Source organism: Haliotis rubra, unplaced genomic scaffold (assembly GCF_003918875.1).
Source record: "Haliotis rubra isolate DU_JTF1 unplaced genomic scaffold, ASM391887v1 Scf482, whole genome shotgun sequence".
NCBI classification, from domain to species: Eukaryota; Metazoa; Mollusca; class Gastropoda; order Lepetellida; family Haliotidae; genus Haliotis; species Haliotis rubra.
In genome coordinates this window covers 669,666-679,459 of record NW_025767171.1, presented here as the reverse complement: position 1 = coordinate 679,459, position 9,794 = coordinate 669,666, and the positions used below count along the sequence as shown (strand labels likewise).

At 38.9% G+C, this 9,794-nt stretch overlaps 1 protein-coding gene across 1 annotated transcript; it reads left to right on the top strand.

Moving 5' to 3' along the window:
- The first annotated feature begins 1,910 nt into the window (after positions 1-1,910).
- Positions 1,911-8,883, top strand: LOC124291124 (GDNF-inducible zinc finger protein 1-like). The gene is made up of 4 exons (XM_046728029.1): positions 1,911-2,018; positions 3,585-4,471; positions 6,086-6,178; positions 6,636-8,883. The coding sequence occupies exons 1-4, from the start codon at positions 1,981-1,983 to the stop codon at positions 8,087-8,089; spliced, it is 2,472 nt and encodes an 823-aa protein (XP_046583985.1). The 5' UTR covers positions 1,911-1,980; the 3' UTR covers positions 8,090-8,883.
- Positions 8,884-9,794: the final 911 nt, after the last annotated feature.

Sequence of the window (9,794 nt, the reverse complement as noted above, 5' to 3'; positions counted from 1 at the left end):
AAATCCGGACAACACGGGATTCCCAACAACGGGTACACAAACAAAAGAGGAAGAAATACGCTTATTCACAATCACATAGATTTTTTAAAGAATTTTTTTTTAACCCAAAATGCATCATACATTCTAAACACTCAATTCTTTCTACGAACGTGTACATCTGGGTATGAATATCATATCTCTTACATATCAATTTTTTCTGTCTATACACTTTGAATATTCAAAAAGTAAAATTTTATCTAATTATAATTTTTCAGTTGGAGTGATTGATTTCACATAGCCTATTTGCCATTGATTTATAAAATGCACAAGGAATCCCTGGATAGACGTATCGCAGCTGAGTGTGCTACATCGGAGACCATAAAGTAGATTTATAGACTGGACATTGCCATAGCTAACTGTCAGCGCAAGTTACAGTTTAAACATATACATGTATAGATCTACCTGAAAAGTAAATTGACCAAGATATAGTTCACGTTACATCTAAAATTATTTCAAGAATTATTTGAATTGTCAAAATCGGCTCTACGAAAGCAATGTACGAACGTTTCGAATGTCCACCTGACAATGAGTAACATTTCTTCTTGATCGTGTCTTGAACGATCTCAACAAAGACATAACTGTTTATGACGCTGAGTCATCGACGTAGATCTAGATGGACATTAGGGCTGGGACGGATCCAAAGTTTCGACCCGGGTACCCCACCCCCTATTATCCCTACCCTACCCGGATACCCGATATGTTAATTCCTTACATCAAATTTGTAAGAAATGGCAATATATTCTTCAGCTCGGAGGCTGAAATTTCGGGGGTTTCAATATCTTGACCATATGTTTTATATTCAAAACAGCTGACTGTAAATAATGTCTAAATCTTCGACGACAATACAACCTTTTAATCATAAAATAATAACATATTACATGGTTTAATCTATTAGTCACATGATTATAACGGGTCCGTGTACTGAGATGGATACCCGGGTCTAACTCATTACCCATCCGTCCCGGGTATCCGGGTTACCCGTCCCAGCCCTAATGGACATGTCAATCTATATCTTATTTTGTTGTTGTAGTTGGTTTGTTTGTTTCAGGGTTAAGTTAACCATTCAATCGGTTGCCAATTTTGATTGTCTCTAAATTATCACCCGTGAAGATTCGGATTAGAATTGGTCTTCAGTAACCCATGCTTAGAGTCGACTAACGGGATTGGGTGGTCAGGCTCGCTGACTTGGTTGACACATGTCATGATGACATCGTATCCCGATTGCGTAGAGCGATGTTCATGCTGTTGATCACTGGATTGTCTGGTTCAGACTCGATTATTTACAAACCGCAGCCATATACAGCTGGAATATTGCTGAGTGCGGCGTAAAACTAAACTCATTCACACTCTAAAATACCAGCGACCACACCAATGGCACAGTGTGATATCATATTTACTGTGTCATCATAACACGATATCATCGATGGTGTTTGTCTACTGCAAGTACAAGCCAACAGTGCTGCAAATCATTCTTACATGTATGTCCTGTTTTAATTTATAACAATTTTCTTGTGCCACAATTTCGCTGGAAAATATACAAGCACTGTACATAGTCTATTCGACACACGTTTCGCACACGTAGAAAATCAGACACACTGGTATTAATCATCTCCGTTTTCGTTGTCACTCGAGTGCAATTCCAAATGAAAATATTAAGATAGCCAGAAAATAGATTATAACACAACAGTGAAATATTTGTGCTCGTGTGCGGCAGAGGATTAATATTGGCATTTTACTAGCGCTTCCTGGTTTCTCAAAGTCCACGAAAGGTAACTCTGGCGGTACTTCCTGTCTTGGAATCTTCGCTAATGACAGGAATGCAAGGTTACGTCCAGTGAAAATTGGGTATGTGATTGATTCTTGCAGTATTTGAAACCGACATGTAGATCCTCGTTCTACGTTATCCCACTATCCACGTTGCACGGAATCCACGCCCCTATCATGCTGTCGAATGATGGTTTTCCCGTAAAGTCGGAAATGTATGTCGAAGGGAGATAATTTATTCTTGCTAATTTACACAAATTACTGTTGCCCTAGTAGGCTGTGAGATAATTTATCATGCTTCTGATGAGAATATCAGCACATCGCAACAGTTGCATATTCTTCATTATTATGACGTGTACAGTGCAGGAGGGCCGTATATAAGAATCACGTGTTTATTTAATGCGTTTACCAGCTGTATATTGACGGAATCGGGTCAACACGGTCAACAGGTCAAATACAACCATAAAACGGCCATTTGTGTCAAAGTCAAAACAACAATGGCAGGCAAAAAGAAAAAGGATCTAAATAAAAACAAAGAATAAAACGTCGTAATAAACACTCTGAAAGTTATTGCTGTATGTTTTACAGACCCAACTAGGCTTATGTTATCATTCATCCCAATCCCATTGTCATTACATTCTGTCCATAGTCGCCACAAGCGGGCAGTGGTCATCCCCTTTTCAGCTGTGAAAGTTGGAGAATGGCATGTTCCTTTAGACTCATGGGTTTCATTGCAGGAGGGTCACAATTTATTGTATGATTTGGAGGCATGTTTTGGTGTTAAGTATGTATTAATAATAAACTGCAAAAACAGATTGAATTCAGTTGTATTAATGCAGTCATATAATCATTGACTAAGTATACCTGCAAACAAACAGTATGAAATAACTGACAACATTCGGTGCCACCCATACTTGTATCAGCCAATCAGGAAACAGTAGCCTGCTTGTGGGCGTGGTATATTTTTTCAGTTTATGGAAGCATAAATGCAATATACACTTCTTGGTTTGCCAGTCAAATTCCACAGAAAGCCCTGCAATTTATTTATTTAACCATATACATATCTATTTCAGGCACTCGGTGTAAGTCTAGTGGCTATTTGTTCTCGATAATCATTCTTGTTTTTGTATAGTGTTGAACAGCCAACACCAATGACTCAAAATAATTAATATACTTTATTTAAATGTATTGAAAATAAAGTTTGCAGTTCATGCATTAAATCTGAGTGTTTACGAGGAAACTTGAACTAGGAACCAACCAATATTTGGTATCCATGGAGAGGTTATTTCTTCACATATGTAAAACATTAGTTATGTATATCAGACATTCAGTTTCCTAGTTCCCCGAACATGCTAAAGGATATATATGAAACTTTACATTGTGAGCAAATATAATCTGCACAAGTTGCTGGAGCTAATATCATCTGTAGCAGCTGACAGAAGAAAGATGGTTATGTGCGTGCTTTGTTCTAACTTTTTGCTCACTTGTCCCAACTTATGATTGTTTTTATATGAAATATATTAAATTAATACAATATGGAAGGCCACTTTCCAATTACAGCTTACAACAGTTTTCTTTTAGTAATTATCCATAACTGCTTGGGGTGGTGGGGTAGCCTAGTGGTTAAAGCATTCGCTCATCAAGCCGAAGACCTTGGTTTGATTCCCCACATGGGTACAATGTATGAAGCCTATTTCTGGTGTTCCCCACCGTGATATTGCTAAAAACGGCATAAAACTATGCTCCTTCACTCACCATAATTGCTTGTATTTGTTTGCTAGGTACGACTCCACCATGATACCGGCTGCTCCTATCATGTACCTGGGCTGCCCTCGATGTGACGGCCTGCTCGGCACCCAGGACATGTATGCACATCACGCCGCCATCTGTGACGGTAACCGGCAGACCTCATCATGTCAGCTGTTTGCATGCCCCAGAGACATGTTTCTACAACTTCTCAGCAAAGATGTCGAACTCATATCTGACTTCTCCATTTGTGAACTTGACGATGCCATTCTAAAACAAGGGAAACAAATTCTTCATCCTTCAACCTCATCAAGTTCAGTACATAAAACGAACAGTGTTCATATTTTGGGGAGAACTAGATCTCAGGATTACACTGTTGAGGACAAAAATGTTCTGAGTCCAAGTATTGATTCTCCAAATACAAATATAGTTGATGTTCATTTAGATGCTCTGGAGAAAGATGTCGGCAAGAGTCAGTTAACCCTCTCCGAGGCAGAGCAAGCAGCTGAAACTATGTATAACAGTTTTGTTCAAGAAACAGAAAACATCTTTTCAAAAGACGATAATCAGATTGATGCTTGCATGACGGATGAAGACGAAAGTTGCAAGACAGTCCTGGAAACTGAAGACGCAGTGGATAAGTCTCACTGGGATGAATTTGTGAAAGATAATCACACTGTGTATAGGTGTAGACTTTGCAGCCATGAATCCAACTATCTGGGTTTTATGAAGCGTCACATTCGAGCCCACAACAATGGGGAAGTGCTGCAATGTGACCAGTGTGACTTCACCACAATTTGGAAGAGTCAGCTGCAGGTGCATAAGAGTAAACATGCTCAGCCCAGCTTCCTGTGTGAACACTGCCCCAGGAGATTCAAGAACAAGTCAAGTCTCACCAGACACAGTGCCAAGAAACATAATGGTAAAGTCTTTGAAATGCTATTTTTATACTGTAAGAAAATGATTAACATGAGTTATTGGGTGAATGATTTTGTATTGACTTCACTTTGACCAGTATTTCAGTTTTATCATGACATGTCAGCTAGCTGCTGTGGGAGTAGCAGATCCTAGACTTTAACTCTGTGGTGATACCCACAAGCATGGTTATAGAGAATCAAACCAAGTGTCTTCTGATATCAAATATATCAACAACAGTTGATTAAAGTTACAAATATCCAAGGCTTGCCGAGGATATTTTTACATGAATCCAACGAGTCTTGATATATTTGATATCAGAAGACACGAGGGTGAGAATTTATTTATCATCCAAAATCATTCTTCATCAGTTATCAGTAAAAGGATGAATTTATCTGAACACAAAACTGCCATTAGGCTTCTTGAGCAGTGATCTCAGTGAAGTCATAGCATTGTGACGTCATCAACTTGTGACATCATAGCATTGTCAGCTGTCTCCTTAGTGAAGTCATAGCATTGTGACGTCATCAACTTGTGACATCATAGCATTGTCAGCTGTCTCCTTAGTGGAGTCATAGCATTGTGAGGTCATTAACTGATGATGTAATAGCATTGACAGTTCAGTTGTTGCGATATCTACAATGTAGATATTGCTTGTAGATATCGCTTGATCTGACACATGTCTACTGTTTGAGCCAGTTTGGATGATAAATGGCTTTGACAAACCTAGGAACATAATCATGAAAAGTCGGGGATTCAAACTTACAACGGTAGGTTTCTGTCACGCCTGAGGGATACAGATGGATATAATAATAATAATACTAATACAGTAGATTTGTTATGCGACAAAACTCCAGGCACTTGGTGTCTGCTCATGGCGCTACACAAAATTAAAAAACACTGCAGTAGAGGTGCTATATTTTCACTGGTATATGGTGAATTGGCTCCCCTAATGAATGTCAGGACAGATCTAAAACTTGCATTATACTCATGTGAAGTGGACACCATAATGTAACTGACATGTTAACTGTAGCATTAAACCAAACTTACTCCATCAAGCGATAAATTTAAAAAGTCTTCTTGAAAACTATTGGATATCAACATTTGTAACAGAACATGTACCTGTCTACAGCAACCGTACTGAATATGTTTATTAATTAACCACTGTTCATGCAACAAGACACAGTGACATCAAACCCTCTGTTTGGCCAGTATTTGGGTCAGTTTCTTGTTTAAAATGTATGTGAAATTTGTTCTGTTTGCCCTATTTTCATCATGTTAATCTGTTTGAGCTGTCTCAATGAACCTGGTTAGGGGATGTTCCACACAATCAATTGTCAGTGTTGAAAATGTGAAAGAGTTATTTTAAAAGTGTATATGATGTAGGAATTACTGGCTGCTTGGTGTGTTTGTTGTTGAACACCTCTTGGAGCAATATTTGAGCTGTTTTACATAGTCTGTAAATAATCAAGTCTGGACTGGACAATCCAGTGATTGATATCGTGAGAGATGACATGATACAATGACATGCATTGTCCATGTCACCAAACATTTTCTATTTGTAGTCAAAATGCAGGAAAACAGTATAAATGTTTATCACTGTTACAATTCACAATTCCAGGCAAGAGCAACTTCTTGTGCACATACAGCCAGGACTGTGGATTTGTGGGAGTCAACAGTGCAAATCTCAGAGACCACATGAGGAAACACACAGGTAGAGTTACTTCCCCTACCACTAACTTGCTGGTATCCTGCTGCTCAGTTCATATGGTTCAGTGTTTGTCCTGTGGGACACTGTTAACATGAACATACAGTTGCAGTTGGATGTCATGGTTAGGTTAGCCCCTGTCCCACCAACCAGCACCACAGCATTCCCCACTTTAGCTTATAAGTCTTCACAAAACCCTACCCCAAAAGTCTGGCCCAGCACCATGCCCCACGAATCAGCTGGTCCTCATTGGTATCAAGGAAATGACTATCCCACATATTATTAGTTGCAATGAAAATGCAAGCTCTGTGAACAGGACAAACGTTTTGTCACATTGGGAATCTCAAGGAATCACTGTCAACAGAATATTGGATGAAAATATCAAAATGACAATAGAGAATCAAAGTTTGAATGCAAAATCATAAATAATAAATTAATATGGAGTCTTCTGGTTTGCTTTCAGGAGAATTGCTGTTTTGTGACTATGGTCAGTGCAAGTTCATGACCAAGTTTGAGAAGGCTCTGAGCCTTCATAAAGCTAAACACCAGGGAATAACAAGGTACGTGTGTGAGATTTGTGGCTACAAGACCATAGAGACAGGCAGCTTCAAACGCCATTGTCTGATCCACAACGGAAAGAAACTGTTTAAGTGTCCTGATTGCTCATACAAGGGAACATCAAGATACGTTGTTGTGAAGCACATCTACGGTAAACATATTGACCACAAGAGATACGCTTGTAATCGCTGTGACTTCAAGACAGCATACTACAGTGGACTGTCCATGCATCTCATGGCACATGAAGGCATCAAACCATATAAATGCAGCCTATGTCCTTACAGAAGCAATTTGTCCAACAAAGTCAAAAGACACTGTTCCCAAAAGCATGTTCAAAATGTTGCCAAAGTTATCAAAGTTGAGAACTGCCTCAAATTTGATGTAAAAGATTATCTCAATCCAGATGTTCATAAGATTGATGTGAAAGTGATCCGCCTTAACGGGGACGGCGAAGAAGAACAAGAGGAAGAAGTAGAGGATCTGGCTGGAGAGGTTGCAGCAGCACCAGTAGCTCTTAATGCAGACATTGTGGAGGATGAAGGGCTTCTATGTGAATCTAGGATCTCATCTCTACCACAAGGAAGCCCTGACGACCTTGAGGACATGTCCATCATGGGCGGAGGGTTCAGTCTGTGCAGTGACCCAAACTTTCCTCTAGATACTGTTCCCCAGAGCTTCCATTCAGAGGACTCTAACAGTGTTTTTGGAACCAGGAATGTGCGGTTGGATTCTGCTGCAGGGCCTGTACTTGACCTGAACAAGTTTCATGTTGATAAGGGCAAGATCCCTTATCTGGACTCTCCAGAAGCCAGCCTTCACATGACTGAAGGTGCCGAGCAGATTTTATCGGATATATCTGAGAACTTTACGAATGTGAAGACCAATCCTTTCAGAAGTGTTGGGTTGGGGTTACGATCTGAAAGTGTCGACAATCTATGTCAGATAAAATCTCCAATGTCAAAGTCTACTGAGTCCATTGATACCCTTGATCTTGCATTACAAATAGACAATAAGATCATGCAATCACAGGAAGTTCCTGTAAGCTTTGAAACCAAGACCCATCTTCCTGTGATGTCAGCTTCCTCTCCCCTGTTCCAAGTGATACAGCTTCCATCCACCTTACCAATAAACCAAGCCTCCAGCTGTATAGCTGAACCTGCCAAACCCCTCCGAAGTTTGCTGTCTCCAGATGTTATGAAATCCCTGTCTGGAACCTCATCTGATGTCAGTGCCCCAGCTGATGCTAGTCAACAGCAAAACCAAATATCCATTGTGTTGAAAGTACCAGCTGGTGGTGGTCAAGCATCTGGAAAAACTGCTATCCTCTCCCTTCCACAAACTGATGCCAACCTGAAATAAGACTTTTAATGCTTGGTTTACAATATTTTTGTTCCATTGTCAAAATAAAGTGAAACTATGTTGCATGTAGAGTCAGTAGGTTGAGAATTAATTCATTAACTTTTTCTGTATTTCATTTTTATGAAATAAGATGTTATAGAATTGATGGCATTTACATGAGAAGCAACATGGTAATGAATCCCAGTGAAGCTATGGTTATTAAATGCAGAAATCATTGAGCATTTATCTCTTGTCTCAGACAGGGAAACAGTTTGTTATTCTATTCCCCTTACATGTCATTGTCAGACCTAGAGGTTAAAGAAAACGTGGACTTTTTAATAATCCGCATTCCAGATTTTAAGTGTTGTTTGATCACCCTAACAAGAAATCTATAATTAACTCACCCCTAGCATGAAATTAACAAAAATAACTTTCCCCTAAAAATAAATGTAATAACTCACCCTTAACCGAAGTATCCCCGCGTGTTGTTAGCTTGTTGTTATTTGTTTATTAGAATGAATTGTGATACTGTTATTACCCATTGGCTTATTCTACCTCACTGTGCAGCAAATGCACACAATGGTTGTCATGGTGTTGGCCTTTACATATGGCCACCCAACAAATGATTCTTAAATATGCGTATTGTATATGTATGGAATGAATCATGTTATTGTGCATTGGGTATGTTACAACAAGGTGATTTACACACCTACCCCTGCACTGTGTTGATGGCTGTTAACATCTACTTGACCCTTGATGTTGTTATTTTGTTGATAACTCAAACATATATCTTGGAATGAATCCTGTTGCTCCTTCATTATTGTTTCTGTTATTTTTTGCTCACCTAACTGAATGTCAGATGGGCTTAAATCATGTGTTGACCGTCAGTGGTTTACGTTTTCAGAATCTACTTTGAAAGTACAAAACCTATGGAGCTGGTGCTGTCTCAATTATCCCTAAGATGCTCTAAAAAATGGGTTCTAGTACATTGAAAATGTTATTTTTGGCCCATTTTTTATGAATCATTATGACATTTGATATGCAGCAAGTATGATGTTTTTGGAATGACATATATGATATTTGGCATGTTATGATGTTTAAAGCCATCTTTGCCTTTACATGTCCGCCGTTTTAGTGGTGTAACTGAAATTTTCACATCTTCACTGAAACTACAATGCCTGTAAAACTGAAACTTATGAATATTCCCAGCTATGGAGTCAGAAACATTCCTCAAAGGATTATATTCTCATTCAAACTTGGTCACCATGGGAATATAGTTAGAAAAATGTTAATAGATGGTTGTCAGAATTTTTTCTTTAGTTGGACAGTGTTGAAATTTGTTATGGAAGTATTGGGTATATGGGCCTATCAGGAATTTGCCATTTATGCAATATTATGAGTGAGTGAATTTAGTTTTATGCTGCACTCAGCAATATTCCAGCTATATGTCGGTGGTCTGTAAATAATCGAAGTCTGGACCAGACAATCCAGTGATCAACAGCATGAGCATCGATCTATGCAATTGGGAACCTGCAATATTATGAATTTTGTGGTCAGTTGAACCTTTATAGCTGGATGCTGTCACTGACCTTTAACATTAAAGAAAAAGCAAAACTGGAAAACCATATCTCAATCCCACCACACACTATTCAGTCAAGGTGATATGTCATTGACCTTGACCTGGTCAACCAGTAACTGATAGCATAAGCAGTAATTCAGGACATCA